The sequence below is a fragment of the Gorilla gorilla genome, chromosome 15 (assembly GCF_029281585.2).
Source record: "Gorilla gorilla gorilla isolate KB3781 chromosome 15, NHGRI_mGorGor1-v2.1_pri, whole genome shotgun sequence".
NCBI classification, from domain to species: Eukaryota; Metazoa; Chordata; class Mammalia; order Primates; family Hominidae; genus Gorilla; species Gorilla gorilla.
In genome coordinates, this window is record NC_073239.2 from 84100162 (window position 1) to 84118428 (window position 18267).

Sequence of the window (18267 nt, forward strand, 5' to 3'; positions counted from 1 at the left end):
GGAAGGAAAGAGAGAAAGATAGGTTCAAGCAAACTGAACAAAAAAAACCTAATGTAGATTTGACTCACATTGAATACAGTACAAACATGGTTCTGTACCACACAGGATGTCTGAAGTAATCTTTCCACTATACTACCCAATAAACTGAACCTAGAGGAGAACTGGGGAAAAGAGCACAAAACTGATTAAATATTTTTAATGTAGTAAAAAAAATTGAGGTGATAGGAGAATGTTAATAGGTGACAATGACCATATTCGAATGTATGAGGAAGTTCACAGAAAGCTACATTTAAAAAGTAGATTTAAAGTAAAAATTATTTTAACACAGGAAAATTTTATTCTTAGGTAATATAGCAATCAATTTAAAAAATAACCTGGGCAAAGTGGCTCACATGCCTGTAATCCCATCAACTGTGGAAGCTACAGTGGGAGTACCATCCTGGGCAACTTAACAAAACCCTGTCACCAAAACGAAAGTGGGAGGGTCACTTGAGCCTAGGAGTTTGAAGTTTTGGTGAGCATGACCAAGCCATTGCACTCCAGCCTGGGTGATGGAGCAAGACACTGACTCTTAAATAAATAAATACTTATCATTTATTATATATTGATAAACAACAGAACCAGTTTCTGTAGGTTCTGTACATTGTGAAGTCTGTCCCTGCAAAACTTCTCAAAAACGAACATTAAATCATTTGTCCTGGATAGACTTTAAGCATTCTTCTGCCAGGAGACCTTTTCATGTTTCTTATAATGTAATCTTAACCACTGTGAAGATCTGCTAAAATGAATAATAGAATGCATGCTAAGTCAAATATAGGTGTGCTCTAGGGAATTCCTTGAAAGAGTATAATGAAATGAAAACAGTAAACACACTAGGTACATTGTAAGGTTCTGAGAAGCATAGTGATGAAAGTACACAGAGGACTTTGGACATATTAGTTGCTCAGTAAATGATCATTATTGTCACTAATAATTCATTTTTAACAGTGTAGAGTAAAGAAAAAAATGTATCTTCTTTAAAATGGCTCCTCTGACAAAAAATGTATCTTAGGGCCAGGCGCAGTGTCTCGCACCTGTAATCCCATGGGCAGATCGCTCAAGCCAAGGAGTTCGAGACCAGCCTGGGCAACATCGCAAAACCCTGTCTCTACAAAAAAAATACAAAAATTTTGCAGAGCATGGTGGCATGTGCCTGTAGTCCCAGTTATTAGGGAGGCTGAAGTGGAAGGATCACCTAATCCTGGGGGGTTGAGGCTGCAGTGAGCCATGATAGAGCCACTGCACTCCAGCCTGGGTGACAGAGCAAGACCCTGTTGAAAAAAAAATATATATATATATTATATATATTTACACATACATACAAATAAATGTATACACAAAAATATCTTATTCAACTGAGGATTAACTACTCAAAGCTGGTTTTTCTAAAAAGTCTTCTTTCCTAACAAAGTATAGGCCAAGGGAAACAAAGGAATATGGGTGATCCTTGGGAGAGCCACAAACCTTGAAATCAGAGTAGTTTGTTTTAGCTGCTTGAGCACTGCATTTTTCACAATCCCAGAGCCTCTAGATACAAGTGCCAAGACATTCAGAGTGTTGGTTCTTGGCTGCTCAAGCAAAGCATTGTTAACTATCTAAGGTTTCTATATGAGTTGTTCTCAAAATGAGGACGCTGGACCAGCAGCATCACCTGGGAACTGGTTAAAGACATAAATGCTTAGGCCTCACCCCATCTTACTGAATCATAAGCTTGGGGATGGGGCATAGAATTCTGTGGGTTTTTTTTTTTTTTTTTTTTTTTTTTTTTTTTTACTTCTCAGATAGCTGTTCTGCATGTAGAATTTTTTTTGATTTACTTTATTTTATTTTATTATTATTATACTTTAAGTTTTAGGGTACATGTGCACAATGTGCAGGTTAGTTACATATGTATACATGTGCCATGCTGGTGTGCTGCACCCATTAACTCGTCATTTAGCATTAGGTATATCTCCTAAGGCTATCCCTCCCTCCTCCCCCCACCCCACAACAGTCCCCGGAGTGTGATGTTCCCCTTCCTGTGTCCATGTGTTCTCATTGTTCAATTCCCACCTATGAGTGAGAATATGCGGTGTTTGGTTTTTTGTTCTTGAGATAGTTTACTGAGAATGATGATTTCCAATTTCATCCATGTCCCTATAAAGGACATGAACTCATCATTTTTTATGGCTGCATAGTATTCCATGGTGTATATGTGCCACATTTTCTTAATCCAGTCTATCATTGTTGGACATTTGGCTTGGTTCCAAGTCTTTGCTATTGTGAATAGTGCCACAATAAACATATGTGTGCATGTGTCTTTATAGCAGCATGATTTATAATCCTTTGGGTATATACCCAGTAATGGGATGGCTGGGTCAAATGGTATTTCTAGTTCTAGATCCCTGAGGAATCGCCACACTGACTTCCACAAGGGTTGAACTAGTTTATAGTCCCACCAATAGTGTAAAAGTGTTCCTATTTCTCCACATCCTCTCCAGCACCTGTTGTTTCCTGACTTTTTAATGATTGCCATTCTAACTGGTGTGAGATGGTATCTCATTGTGGTTTTGATTTGCATTTCTCTGATGGCCAGTGATGGTGAGCATTTTTTCATGTGTTTTTTGGCTGCATAAATGGCTTCTTTTGAGAAGTATCTGTTCATGTCCTTCGCCCACTTTTTGATGGGGTTGTTTTTTTTTTTTCTTGTAAATTTGTTTGAGTTCATTGTAGATTCTGGATATTAGCCCTTTGTGAGATGAGTAGGTTGTGAAAATTTTCTCCCATTTTATAGGTTGGCTGTTCACTCTGATGTTAGTTTCTTTTGCTGTGCAGAAGCTCTTTAGTTTAATTAGATCCCATTTGTCAATTTTGGGTTTTGTTGCCATTGCTTTTGGTGTTTTAGACATGAAGTCCTTGCCCATGCCTATGTCCTGAATGGTATTGCCTAGGTTTTCTTCTAGGGTTTTTATGGTTTTAGGTCTAACGTTTAAGTCTTTAATCCATCTTGAATTAATTTTTGTATAAGGTGTAAGGAAGGGATCCAGTTTCAGCTTTCTACACATGGCTAGCCAGTTTTCCCAGCACCATTTATTAAATAGGGAATCCTTTCCCCATTGCTTGTTTTTCTCAGGTTTGTCAAAGATCAGATAGTTGTAGACGTGCGGTGTTATTTCTGAGGGCTCTGTTCTGTTCCATTGATCTATATCTCTGTTTTGGTACCAGTACTATGCTATTTTGGTTACTGTAGCCTTGTAGTATAGTTTGAAGTCAGGTAGTGTGATGCCTCCAGCTTTGTTCTTTTGGCTTAGGATTGACTTGGCGATGCGGGCTCTTTTTTGGTTCCATATGAACTTTAAAGTAGTTTTTTCCAATTCTGTGAAGAAAGTCATTGGTAGCTTGATGGGGATGGCATTGAATCTATAAATTACCTTGGGCAGTATGGCCATTTTCACGATATTGATTATTCCTATCCATGAGCATGGAATGTTCTTCCATTTATTTGTATCCTCTTTTATTTCATTGAGCAGTGGTTTGTAGTTCTTGAAGAGGTCCTTCACGTCCCTTGTAAGTTGGATTCCTAGGTATTTTATTCCCTTTGAAGCAATTGTGAATGGGAGTTCACTCATGATTTGCCTCCCTGTTTGTCTGTTATTGGTGTATAAGAATGCTTGTGATTTTTGTACATTGATTTTGTATCCTGAGACTTTGCTGAAGTTGCTTATCAGCTTAAGGAGATTTTGGGCTGAGACAATGGGGTTCCAAGTGATTCTAATGCACACTCAGATTTGAGAACCATTTCCTTAGGAGAAGCCAGTCATATCTATCAAGCAAGGATTCCCCTCTCATAATGGCTTCTCCTGAAGCCCTACAGTCAAAATAAGGATTCTGCTTTTATAGCTGTGGAAAGAACTATAGGCTCACCAGGAATCTTCTAGGGAGCTTTCTTCCAGGACTAGGAGCTCAAAAAGATAAAAAATAGTTCAATGTGGGACTTGCTGTTATCACCCACAGACATTTTCCTACTTTTACCGAGGGCACAGAAGTCATTGAAATAAATTTCTCCCCAGAACACTGATCTATTTTTTTTTTTATGATAACCACTGAGCTATTTCAGTGTAAGTAAACAATGACAGAAGGGCAACTTGTAAGTCTGACGTGTTAGAAGAGCAAGTACAAAGATTAAAAAACAACAACAACAACAGGAGAGAGTGAGAGTAAAGTAGGAAGAGAAAAACAGAAACCAATAGTCAGAAATAGGAAAGGGATACGGGAATATAAGATGCAGAAGGATAGAGGCAGGTGCTGCTCAGTGGAAAACATACCTTTCACTACAATACATGAGTATGACTTTATTAGAAAAGCATAAGATTTATTTTAAAAAAAAACAAGATTAAATGAATCCATCCAACTTAGCAATTTGTCCTAAATAATCATTGATCAGGTCTGGTCACTCTGATGTCTTCCTTATGTTTTATTTCATTCTTATGACTCAAATCCAGTGCCCCCAACCCTTGTCTAACACTTCAAAATCATACCACAAATCAAAATCTCACAAAGTTAACTGAATCATTTCAGCTACTTCTTTCCATGCCCAAAACAAATGCCCTAAACCATTAGATTCACTTTTAATGCCTTTTAAAAAATTGATGAAAAATAATTAATAAACTTTATTTTTTGCGTGCAGTTTTAGATTTACAAAATAACTGAGCAAATAGTGCATAGAGTTCCACACACGCATCCCACCGTGTCCTCCTACCAATCCCCCATGGTATCTTCTATTAACATCTTACATGTGGTACATTTGTTACGGTCAATGAACACATATTAATACACTGTTATTAACTATAGTCCATAGTTTACATTACATTAAGATTTACTCCTTGTGTTGTACAGTTCTGTGGATTTTGTTTTCTTGAGGATTTTGTCATCTATATTCATCTGGGATACTAACCTGTAGTCTTCTTTTTTTGTCATGTCCTTTTCTGGTTTTGGTATCAGGGCAATGCTGGCCTCATAGAATGAGTTAATCACGTTTTGTTAATATTTTGGGTTTTTTTTTTTTTCAGTCTCCATTTCATTTATTTCTGCTCTGACTTTTATTATTTCTTTCCTTCTACTAATTTTGAGTTTGGATTATTCATGCTTTTCTAGTTCCTCAAGGTGCATCATTAGGTTATTTATTTGACATCTTTCTAGTTTTTTGATGTAGGTATTTATCACTATAAACTTGACTCTTAATACTGCTTTTGCTGTGCCCCCATAAGTTTTGGTATATTGTATTTCTATTTCCATTTGTATCAGTAAATTTTTAAATAGCATCCTTCATTTCTTCCTTCACCCATTGGTCATTTAGGAGCATGTTGTTTAATTTTTATGTATTGTATACTTTTGAATGTTCCTGTTGTTACTGATTTCTAGTTTTATTCCATTGTGTTCAGATAAAATACTTGATAAGATTTTGATTTTTAAAAATTTTGGATAAACTTTTTGACATTTGTTTCGTGTCCTAACATATAGTCAATCCCGGAGAATATTCCACATGCTGATGAAAAGAATGTGTACTGTGCAGCTGTTGGATGAAATGTTCTATAAATGTCTGTTAAGTCATTTGGTCTGTGATGCAGTTTAAATTCCATGTTTCTTTGATGATTTTCTGTCTAGATGATTTGTCCAAGGCTAAGAGTGGGTGTTGAAGTCCCCAGCTATTATTGTATTGGGATCTCTATTTGCCTTTAGATCTAATATTTGCTTTATAAATCTGGGTGCTCCAGTGTACATGTATATTTACAATTGTTATATCTTCACGTTAAATTGATCCGTTTATAACTATAGAATGACTTTCTTCATCTTTTTTTACAGTTTCTGACATAAATTCTGTTTTATCTGATATAAATATGGCTACTCTTGCTTGACTTTGGTTTCCATTTGCATCGAATATCTTGTTTCATTTCTTCACTTTCAGTCTATATGCATCTTTACAGGTGAAGTAAGTTTCATGTAGGCAGCATATAGTTGGGTCATTTTTTAAAAAATCCATTCAGCCAGTCTGTATCTTTTAAGCAGGGAATTTAATCTATTTACGTTTAAGGTTATTAGTGATAGGTAAAGACTTACTCCTGTCATTTTGTTACATGTTTTCTGGTTGTTTTGTATATCATTTGCTCCTTACTTCTCTTATTGTTTATTTTTGCAGTTGAGTGATTTTCTGTAGTGATAAGGTTTTATTGCTTTCTCTTTCTCCTTTGTGTATCAGCTCTACCAGTGAGTTTTATAGTTTTGCATGTTTGCATGATGGTGGCTATCATCTTTTCATTTCTATATATAAGTCCCTTGAGCATTTTTTGTAAGGCCAATCTAGTGATGATGAATTTCCTTAGTTTTGGTTTATCTGTAAAAGATTTTAATCTTAAGAGTTTAATCTTAAGAGTTTTCTTAAGATTATTATTTTAAATTCTTTTTCTGACATTTTCTATATTTTCTTATTATTGATGTTTGTTACTGGAGAATTATTGTTTTCCTTTGGAAGTGTCATGTATCCTGTGGTCCTATGTTGAGTTCTGTGCATCTAATGGAAAAAATGTGTCCTCCAATTTTATGGAGTAGTGTCACAGGGAAAGACTTATTTATATGAATGGGTCTTGGGATGTCAGTTCAGTGGGTTGCATTGGCTTTGGTTCTAAGTGGATGCAGTAGTGTAGTCTCCATGTAGTTTCTTTAGTGTTTGCAAGTTTCTCAGTGGCCTAGGCTTAGAGAGTTTGTGGCATCAGTGGTGCAGCTTTGCCAGGGGTAGGCTCACCAGGCTGTTTCTCAAGTCAAGGACAGACAGGCACATACACACAGTGGGTTGGCCAACCTGAGGTCTGGCTTGCTGGGTTTGGGGCCATGGGGCTGTTACTGTTGCCAGAAGCATGATCACACAGTTGTTGTCTATGAGTAGCAGCCTACAGAGCTGTTTCTCAGGCCTGGTGTTTCTCAGAGCTATGCACCAGGGATGTGGGTGCACAGCTGCTTGGGTGTGGGTGATCTGGGGGCATGTTTACTGGGCGGGTGGCCCACAGAGCCATTTCTCAAATCTGGAACACAAGTGCAAGTCTGCTTGGCTGACTCAGGGACGTGCTCACTGGGGACAGCCTGTGGGCTGTTTCTGAGGCCTGATATGTGGATACAGGGCTGCTTGGCAGCCTGGGGCATGTCCACCTGGGTGGCTTATGGGACTGTTTCTCTGGTCCAGGATATGGGTTCTTGCCTGTTTGGCTGGCCTGCGGGCATGCCTGTCAGGAGCAACCTGCAGGACTATGTCTCAGACCCTGATTTTGGGTGCAGGGTCATTGGGCAGGCCAGAAACATATCTGCAGGGGATGGAGGCACTGTGGAACAGCTTCTTTGTGCCCTAAGCACAGCACATAGCCATTCTGCTTGCCCAGGGGTATATCAAGCTGTTTAGAGGTTCAGGGGTCTCTCTCACTTGAGGGTGTGTATGCAGCAGTTTGGCTGACTCGAGGGTGGGTTTTCCATGGATAAGACTGTCATACTCTGCCTCTGGCTAGAAGTGCAGCAGTGAGGGTTGGTTTCCCTGCTATGTAAAGCCAAAGCCACAGCAGATCCTGGCCCAGGTTCTGCACAGGTGGTGTTGTCGTGTTCAGCCACCAGTGTGGGCTTGGTGGAATGGAGGATGGAGCCCTAGGGCTGGAGAGATGCAGTAGCCAGTGGCCCCCCAGAGCAGGTTACTCTCCAGAAGTGGCTCTGGTCTCAAGCAGCAGTTTGGCTCACAGGTGGTGATTGGGGAGTAGGAAGTGTATACCTTGTGCTCTTAACCTGGGGCAATGCAGCTATGTGAATTCCTAGCAACTCCCAAAACTAGGCTCAGGGCTTGTGAGGACTGTGGGATTCTCCTGTTGTAAGGACTGTAGGTGTTTTTGGTAGCAATAGGGGCTGGTGGGGCTCTTCTGCTTACGTTTTCCCTGCAATGGGAGGTCTCTCCTGACTCTGGGCAGATCTAGTCCACATGGGTGATATAGGTGCCTCCACACTACCCTCCTGGACTTTCCATCACCACAGACATGTCTCTGCTCCCCAGCTGCCCTCCAGTGACCTTCCTTTGACACTCCAGTCACATCTTAGCAGTTTATTCATTGCTTTGGTCCTTTCTTGTGGGAGAAGGATGAATGCCAGGTGTCTCTAGTCAGCCATCTTGCTGACATCACTCCCTGAGAATTTTTCTACACTACCCCTTAATAGCTTTTTAAAACATTAAAAATTATAAGAATAACTTTGTTAGGATGAAAAAGGCTCAGCAGGTACTGTTTCGTTAGTCTCACTATTATGATCATTATTAGAAATGATAAAAAATGAATCCCTAAATAAATAGCAAAAATCATAGAATTTTAAAGATATAAAAGATCTTGAGAATTAACAAATCTCAAATTCTTCAAGGTCTCACCCCTCCCTTCTCAGCTCCCTACGCCATTTTTCAGCTGACTCTACTGGAGAGAAATAAATAGATGAAGAAAAACAAAACAAAACAAATTTTGGTTATAAGTAATCCTCTTAAGCCCAATTTAATAAAGCATGGATTTCTTTTTATTGCCTATTTGCATCAGGAACATAATTACTAGCTAGAGTCTAATTTGAGAATGTTAATTATGGATGAAAGATGTAATATTCTAAGAACAGAATGGAATTCACTACTGCTGTATTGCAGAGACATTAGTGGGATTTAGTAATGCTAGTGAGGTTGAAAAATAAGTTATATATATTATTTTTCTTTTCCAAAACCATGGATTTCAGTGACACTTTATAACTGTGTACTTTGGAACACTGATAAAAAATTAGGCTGGGTGCAACGGCTCATGCCTGTAATCCCAAAACTTTGAGAGGCCCAGGCGGGAGGATCGCTTGGGCTCAGGAGCTCAAGACCACCCTGGGCAATATGTCAAGACCCTGTCCCTACAAAAAAGAAAAAAGAAAAAAATTATCTGGGTGTGGTAGTGCACACCTGAGGTCCCAGTTACTCAGGAGGCTGAGGCAAGGGGATTGCTGGAGCTGGGAAGTCAAGGCTGCAAAGAGCCATGATAGAGCCACTGCACTCTAGCCTGGGTAACAGAGGGAGACCTTTTCTCAGGAAAAAAAAAAAAAGTAAACGATGACCTTGTTGAATATTGTGCCCTCAGATTTACTAGTCTTTAAAATTTAAATTGAGCATCTTAAATCTAGATGAGTGAAAAATGTTGGAGACTTAAACTTATCTATACTGTCACTTTAGTTCCTTTAGAAATGAAGAATTTACTTTATAAAACATTTATATTTTTTTCTCATATCTTGACAATAGTCCTACCATGGCTCTTTCCTTTGTTTCAAAGAGGATAGCGGCAGGCTTTATTTTAATTTGCATCTATTTTTCAAGGTACATTTACTTGATGCTTCTCAGTCTCTTGAAAATTTTTATCATTAAGCTTAACCTTCATTTAAGTCATCAGATCTATTTGATAAAGACTATATGAATATTTGCAAACTGTATAGAAAATTACGATTTTAACATTTACTTTCTGAAAGATCACTTGTAGAACTTGAACTGGGTGTATTTGCCAGGCCCCTTAAAATGGACCACAATTATGTCTTTGCATGTTTATTTTGTAGGATAATAGCTAAGATAATTATTCTTCCTAAACTATTTGTTTTATTCAATACTTCCAAAATACTTATTGAAAATGTGTCAAGAAATAAGAATTTGGTGAAAATTATGTGACTTAAGTTTATGTTTTAATATGCCAATGAGGTTAAGGAAATAAGTATTTTGATTATTATCAGTTTTAAAAATCAGGAGCACAGAAAATAAGCTTCTTTATCCAAAGACATTTCTGAAAGTGAAATCTAAAAAACTGCTAGCCTCTTCTTTTATCCAACAACCGTAAGAAATGTTATTAAATGTAAATAAGTTACATTATTTGCTACAAGATTCCCAAGCATGGCCACCCCTGGTAAAGCCAAAGACTTGGTGGTAAAGAAACTACCAGAAGTTGGTGATTTCTCCTAACCATCCATTTCAGAATTTATCCCCAGGTCTCTTTGAAACCCTATATTCCCAACATAATTGACCTTATTTATTTACACGGCTCAGCAGCAGCAGTTAACTTCTCTCAGCCTGATAAGGGAAGGACAAGGAGGCGGCAGTGTTGGGGATGCCAGCAGCCCTATGGAGTGACTGGCGATAGATATAATAAGAATAGATTACATATTATTACGTACAATAAACTTTTACGGCTTTTACAGATTGAATAGTCCACATGTTGCAGAAATTTAGGTAATTTTATTCTCATATGTTCTATAATCAGCAATGGCCTAGGCTTGCTAAACATGGTTCATTACTACCCACAGAGCATTTAAAGAATGACCAGTTATTTTATATCCAGTAAATCTTTTCTAAATATTTGTGGTTATGCTGGCAAATTTTTGAGATGTGCTATTTATTTTTACAGGAGCTTGAGAACTGGATCAAACACTTCAGGTATGGGACAAATTCCACTACATGTTTTATTGTGATCCCTGGTATTCAGTAGTCATCTCTGGTTCCTAGAAGAGTAGTGTGGCTAAGAGCAAAGGAATTCAGCTAGACTTTTTGATGCATTTCCTTTCTTCACTATGCTCCATTCTGAGAATCCTATACTGAAGAAACTCTTTCTCAAAGCCAATCCTCAGGCTATCTTTCAAGTGGAAAACATTATGGTACTTTACTACTTCAGTTTTCTTTTTCTGCACTGGTTTAGTTTCCCAGTTCCCTGTATCTAAATCATCAGGCATAAACCACGCCAAGCCTAGTTCTGCAGGCAGAATGCAAACTACAGCAATCATAGGACCTGCCATCCTTGCTGATGTATAACGGGAATGGTCCACAACTAAATTTTTGGTAAATGTAAAATTATCCAGCTCCTCTTTGTTCCTCCTATGTCTTTAGCCTCTACCAGGTGATACTATTTAATGTTTTTGTTTGTTTGTTTGTTGTTTTTTTTGTGAGGCGTAGTCTCTCTCTGTCGCCCAGGCTGATGTGCAGTGGTGTGATCTTGCTCACTGCAACCTCTCTGCCTTTTGAGTTCAAGTGATTCTGCTGCCTCAGCCTCCTGAGTAGCTGGGATTACAGGCGTTTGCCACCACACCTAACTAAATTTTGTATTTTTCACCATGTTGGCCAGGATGGTCTCGAACTCCTGATGTCCAGTGATCTGCCCGCCTGGGCCTCCGAAAGTGCTGGGATTATAGGAGTGAGCCACCGCCCTGGACCTATTTAATGTTTGGGTTTTATTTGGCGGTGGGGAGTGATGATTTTTCTTTATATATTGCCATGTTCTAAGAATCTTTAGCCTGTAACGAACTTTTAATGTGGAGGTTGTCTTATAGGCACCTCTTATAGGTTGTCTTATAGGCAAATCTCTCTCTTTGCTGAGTGCTGAACCAGCTCTAAGTTACTTTCAAACCTGGGAGACAGACCAAGCCTCAGCTTCAGTCATGCACATAAAAGAACACTATGGAAGGAACATTTAACTTGGCATAAGTGAAGAGGAAAAAAAAATACTGCTTCAAAAAGCAAGAATACTTCAAGGCAGTTTTAGTCACACGTACAAGAGTCAGTCCCACAAAAAACAACAAATTATTATAGAATAGGTTTTTACACAAATGGGATTTGTCTTTGGGCCTTCCCATTGGGCTTTTTTTTTTTTTTTTTTTTTGAGATGGGGTCTCCCTCTTTCGCCCAAGCCACAGTGCAGTGGCACAATCTTGGCTCACTGCAACCTCTACCTCCTGGGTTCAAGTGATTCCCCTGCTCCAGCCTCCCAAGTAGCTGGGATTACAAGCACCCGCCACCACGCCTGGCTAATTTTTGTATTTTTTGTAGAGATGAGGTTTCACCATGTTGGCCAGGCTGGTCTCGAACTCCTGACCTCAAGTGATCCCCCTGCCTTGGCCTCCCAAAGTGCTGGGATTACAGGTGTGAGCCACTGCGCCTGGCCCCCATTGGGCTTTAGTGTCTAAAAATATCAGATGAACTTCACTGTAATGTGGTTTGGCCTATATTCCAATCTATACTACTGAACCTGAGGACATTATAGGGAAATGCTATCATAGCTTACAAGAAAAGAGGAGGGCATGATTCACTGTCTCAAAACCCTTTTGGTAGTTAAGATTCTATGAGTTGCCATGTTTGTAGTCCTGGGACTCATCTTCGACAATCTAGCAGGCAGCTTGAAATGGGGCTTTGGAAATCAGGAGCTAAGCAAAGATACAGCAAATGAGCAGAAAAATTCCACTCTGGGCTTGTTAAATCACAAGGGTGGTACAACATACAAAATGGGCATGTAGTTTTCCACAAAGTATTAATTATTTTCCCTGTTTGTTTTCTCTTATGTATTTCTTATTTCTTTCCACCTTTTTCTCCCATGTTTTCCCACTTTTTTCTTACTTAGGCTTGTATAGTTTTTCAGTTTTTCCCCTGATTAGCATTTCTTTCCCCATTTTCACTCTCCTCTAAATCACCTGTTCTCCTTCCATACACTTTTACTCTCACTTAACACCCTGTACCCCAAGAAAAGCAAAGACTGGCTGAATCTTAATACCTCATTTTATTAAATGTAATCGGAGTACAAATTAAAAATGAGTCCGTAATTCTAATTTATATTATAGGTGGAAATCAGAATAATAACTGCTCCCCATAGTAGTAAAACAAATTCCTGGCATTATTAAGCTCATCTGATTCACATTCACCCAGCAATGCTAGTTAGGGACCATGATCTCAAATTCATCTCTCAAACCTCTCAGCAGTTTGCGAAAGTTACATTTTTTTCCTCCTTTCTGCATAAGGTTTTGGGATAAAGTGGCACTTCAAATGCACTGTTTTTATGACAAGTTTATGCATGAAATAGGGTCCAGGTTAAATTTGTCTCTCTGGATCTGAGTTCATTTCTCTCTTTTCTTTTTTTTTTTTTTTTTTTTTTTGAGACAGAGTCTTACTCTGTCGCCCAGGCTGGAGCGCAGTGGCACGATCTCAGCTCACTGCAACCTCCGCCTCCCAGGTTCAAGCGTTTCTCTTGCCTCAGTCTCCCAAGTAGCTGGGACTACAGGTGCGTGCCACTATGCCTAGCTAATTTTTTTTGTATTTTTAGTAGAGATGGGGTTTCATTGTGTTAGCCAGGATGGTCTCAATCTCCTGACCTCATGATCCGCCCACCTCAGCCTCCCAAAGTGCCAGGATTACAGACATGAGCCACTGTGCCCGGCCCCATTTCTCTCCTTTCTTAGCTTTAAGTTTTTACCTTTCTAGGCTTTATTCTCCTTAACTTTTAAATTTTTTTTTTTACAGTGAGCCCAAATTATAGGCTTATCTCTGATTCTTTGATATTTTTTCCAAGATGAAAAGAGACAAAGGATAGAGATTCAAGAAAAGAAGAGAAGGAAAAATCACATAAAATATTGGGAGTTTCCTTCCTACCCTTACCCATCTTTCTTTTCCATGTTCCTCTTAAATATTACAAACCAAATTCCTTGGAATCCTAAGCAGCCAGGTTCATTCTTTGTTTATAAAACCCAGGCTTAATAAAAAAGGAGGGAGCTCTCTAAAAAGGGAACCTGCTTGTGAAATTCAACAATAAGCGCCATTGCAAAGAATAAATACATTTTTGATGAGGTGGTTAGAACATAATCTGAATTTAATATTCAAAATAAGTTCTTTCTCCTTCTGTGCCTTTTTTTTCTCCTGCTTTTGGCTTTTTTTCTTTCTCACTTCCTCTCTATTGATCTCTCCTTTACTTTCCTTCCTCTTTTTCTTTTTTCCCTCTAGTTCTCTCCCCTCATATCAAATCTCCTTCTAATTTCCTCAAACTTGTGCCTCATCTGTCTGCCCTTTTCTCAAGGGAATGAATGTGAGGAAAGAAAAGTAAAACAGAAAAAGACAAAGTTGATGGAAAAACATGTAAGACAAACTAAAGGTAACTTTTTAATTATAAGTCTCTATAGGAATACATGATAGCTATGATACTGTCACACAAAAAAGTTGTTAATAAGTGGGATCTTTTAACACTAAACCTTATTCTACTGTAGTAACAATATAAGTGGAATGAAATGTTAGGGGTTTGTTGTGGTTTCTGCTCTAGAATCCATCATGGGTCAAAAGATAACATCAGCACAGGGAGGAGGAGAGGGGGCTTCAGGTGAGGCACTGGAAGAGAATTAAGTGCTGCGCTACCATAGCGATTCTTCTCATTTCTATACTTCTTTGCAACCTTATCATGCTCTTTCCCAACCTGCTTTTTAGATCAGCCAATACAATCAACACCTCTTTTTTTCATAGCAAAATGATACAGATATTCGTAGAGTGCCTGCAGGGCTGTCATGTACAGTTATGTAGCTTGTACACACCATCCACATTGTAGTTTATGTGCAATTCATAATCTGCACAGCTGTATAGGGTGGCCCTGGCCTACTATATTCTAAGTTTGCTCGAAACACCAGCTCTGCAGTGCGTTGCTGAAAAATGAAACTTCTCTCAGCCATGATAACAACACCCAGTAGCACAGAAAGAGTGGAAGCAATGCAATTTTACGGCCATTGTGTCTTCTGTTGCCTCTTTGGTAAAGCTAATGCTGTGAGTGTGTGTGTGTGTGTATGTGTGCGCGCGCACGCTCATAAGGGCTGAGTTCACAGTATTGAAGGGGGGAGGTTGGTGGACCACGGGTGGCCTGGGCAGTAACCCCTTGCCCATCTTGGCAGGGCCTTGCTGATGGAATCAAGGTGCTCACTCTTCTGTCCACCCTTCTGCCACTCTGCCACCAAAGCCAGCTTAGCACTTGAGCATTTTGTTTATTTACTTGTTTATTTATTTTTATTTTTATTTTTTTGAGACTGAATCTTGCTCTGTCGCCCAGGCTGGAGTGCAGTGGTGCAATCTTGGCTCACTGCAACCTCTGCCTCTTGGGTTCAAGTGGTTCTCATGCCTCAGCCTCCTGGGTAGCTGGGATTACAAACAAGCACCACCACAACCAGCTAGTTTTTTTTGTTTTGTTTTTTTGAGACGGAGTCTCGCTCTATCACCAGGCTGGAGTGCAGTGGCACAATCTTGGCTCACTGCAACCTCCGCCTCCTGGGTTCAAGATATTCTCCTGCTTCAGCCTCCCAAGTAGCTGGGACTATAGGCGCACACCATCACACCTGGCTAATTTTTGTATTTTTAGTAGAGACGGGGTTTCACCATGTTGGCCAGGCTGGTCTCAAACTCCTGACCTCAAGTGATCCGCCCGCCTCAGCCTCCCAAAGTGCTGGGATTACAGGCGTGAGCCACTGTGCCTGGCCGAGCATTTTGTTTATTAACAGGGCCCCACAAGATGCACACTGTAGGTGGAAGGTAATGGACCAGAGGAGAACAATGTGGCTGAAAAACAACAAATGTCCACACTCCATAATTCCCTGGCCTCCACATACATTTCCTGATCTGTACCTGTTCCTTTGCGACTTCTTTCCCCCTTAAGAATGCTCCTAATATTCCCCTTAACTTGTTGTATGGTGTGGAGACAGCGATGGGTGGCATACAGGGTGACACGTGCTGGCTCCTACATCCACCTAGACAGAATCTGAAGCTCTGCCATCTTTCAATATAATATAGAATTTAAAGACAGAAATTTCTTTCAAGATAACTCAATATTTTACAATGATTTCAATCCCTCGATGGATATATTCAGCAACAAAATTTCAAATATTAGGGTCTCATTAACAGAGAGCTGCAAATGCAAAGAATGACAAAAAATTATACCCTACTTAAATTTTGACTTATTAAATTGAAAAATTTGCTCCCAGCTGGGCGCGGTGGCTCACGCCTGTAATCCCAGCACTTTGGGAGGCTGAGGTGGGTGGATCACGAGGTCAGGAGTTCAAGACCAGCCTGGCCAATATGGTGAAACCCCATCTCTACTATAAATACAAAAATTAGCCGGGCATGGTGGCACGTGACTGTAGTCCCAGCTACTCAGGAGGCTGAGGCAGGAGAATTGCTTGAACCCGGGAGGCGGAGGTTGCAGTGAGCCGAGATCGCGCCACTGTACTCTAGCCGGGGCAACAGAGTAAGATGCTGTCTTAAAAAAAAAAAAAAAAAAAAGAAAAAAAAAGAAAAATTTGCTCCCAAATACTTATATTTTGAATTGCTGATATATGGGAAAAGGTAGATTTTTTTTAATGCTAGAAAAAGTTAGTTACTAATACAGACTTCATATTATTACAAATAATGTGAAAGACTTCATCTTATTACAACTGAAGTAATGTGAAAGTTATTTGGACTCTTATTTACTATAGCATATTATGATGTTTGTAGGTCTTATGACCAAATCTTAGGACTCAGTACAGCACAGATTAAGAACTTGCAAATAATTCAATAGCAGGTATAGAATTTTAATTTTATTTTTTGTTTATTTTTGCTAGAAATTTAAAAGAGTAAAAGCCCATAATCTTAATCTTAACATCCTGAATGGACAGGTTTTTCCTTGGGTAGAAACAGCTTTTAAAAACAACAATTTTAAGAAATTAAGTTTCTTGGCTGGGTGCGGTGGCTCACGCCTATAATCCCAGCACTTTTGGAGGCCAAGGCGGGTGGATCACCTGAGGTCAGGAGTTTGGGACCAGCCTGGCCAACATGGTGAAACCTCATCTCTACTAAAAAGACAAAAATCACCTGGATGTGGTGGTGGGCACCTGTAATCCTAGCTTCTCAGGAGGCTGAGGCATGAAAATTGCTTGAACCCAGGAGGCAGGGGTTGCAGTGAGCCAAGATTGTGCCACTGCACTCCAGCCTGGGTGACAGAGTGAGACTTTGTCTCAAAAAAAAAAAAAAAAAAGAAATTAAGTTTAATAATGTTTTAATGGCTAGATTAAAAAAAAAGAGATGTTATTCATCCAAAGGATCTTTATTTTTTATATCAGGAAGAAAAGTTGTAGTATAAATATAATTTTATTTGTTTCAATCATTTATTTTACCTGTATTTAGTTTCTCTTGTCTTATACTTAACAGTAATAACACTAAAAATATTCTCTATTTCAGACATTTGAATTAAATGAACTGACTTCTCCACCTTTTTTTAAAATCAGATACAAACTACTAAACTAAAAAGCAAACACAGCTCAGGAAAAGACAATCAGTGCAAGAGGAAAACCAAGCAGTGTCTTCTATGTGGCAGAAATAAAGCCTATGACTAATTATTACGAATTCAAATCCATGTCAACCTAATTTCATAAATCTTAACTATTTTAATTGTGGGTATCTATTTTAAAGGAAGCTAGAGGATTATGCAAAACGATAAGATTTTCAATTCATAAACTCAGTTTTTATGGATGGGGTTTCTTTTCTTTGGGATTGATGGAAAAATTTGTTATTCTCTTGGTTTCACTTTTTTCATTTGTATATTAGTCCAACACTGTTTTGTTTCTAACATTGGAGAATGTGAGGTCATTCAAGGTAGGGACTGTGTTCATTTCATCTTTTGTTCTAGCTGAGTACCTGGTGCTGAGAGACAGTATTTATTGAATCAGTGTCATTTTCAAACAGGTTAAAAAAAATCCATGTACTTTTAAAAATAAAAAAGAAACTACAGACAGTCCCCATCCAGAGAATGGTTTGACTTTTTAAAAGCCATCACTTATTTTCTAAATGCTGCCAGTCATGCTACAACATGTTTTTTATCCATTATCTCACTTAATCTTCACAGTAATATGAGGGACACTACTATTTTTCCCTGTTTTACAGGTGGTGAAAGTGAAGCTTAGAGGTTAAAGTTACTTGTCCAAGTCACACAGCTAGAAAATGGTGGAGATGACCTTTGAACCCAAGAAGCCCAACAGCCAAGCTAAACGCAAATTTGCTATTCACATTAGAACTCATGCTTTTAAATTCAGAATAAGGGTAGTTAGGTTTTTTTAAAGCAATGGAAATCTATTTAACTCAAATTTCACACAAATAGTACTGGTTTTTCTACTGTGAACTGAGAATATCTCTTATCTCCATCTTTCCCTTCCTGGCCCACAAGCAACCCTCTAGAACTGTGCAGTCCCATATGATGGCCAGTAGGCATATATGGCTATTGAGCACCTGCAATGTAGCTAGTGTGACTGAGAAGCTGAATTTTAGATTATTTTTAATAAATGTAAACTCTAATTTTAAAACTAGAACAGTGTAGAATATTTTTCCACTAAACACAACTTCATTGTTTTGGTAGGGCTACA

General features: G+C 38.9%; 1 protein-coding gene across 12 annotated transcripts in view; it reads left to right on the top strand.

The window, feature by feature from the left end:
* The window catches only part of GARIN2 (golgi associated RAB2 interactor family member 2), a 39576-nt gene extending 22316 nt beyond the window's left edge, over positions 1-17260 (top strand). For 8 of the 12 annotated variants that reach the window (XM_055362147.2, XM_063697910.1, XM_063697913.1 and 5 more), the window contains 3 exons: positions 10497-10525; positions 13920-13994; positions 17137-17260. In XM_055362147.2, the coding sequence (XP_055218122.2) occupies positions 10497-10525; positions 13920-13994; positions 17137-17150 (118 nt within the window). In that variant the 3' untranslated portion in view covers positions 17151-17260. Of the gene's footprint in view, positions 1-10496; positions 10526-12476; positions 12665-13919; positions 13995-17089 lie in introns of those variants that run through there. The other 4 variants (XM_055362150.2, XM_055362152.2, XM_019009378.3 and 1 more) reach the window with 3 other exon arrangements.
* The last annotated feature ends 1007 nt before the right edge of the window (positions 17261-18267 follow it).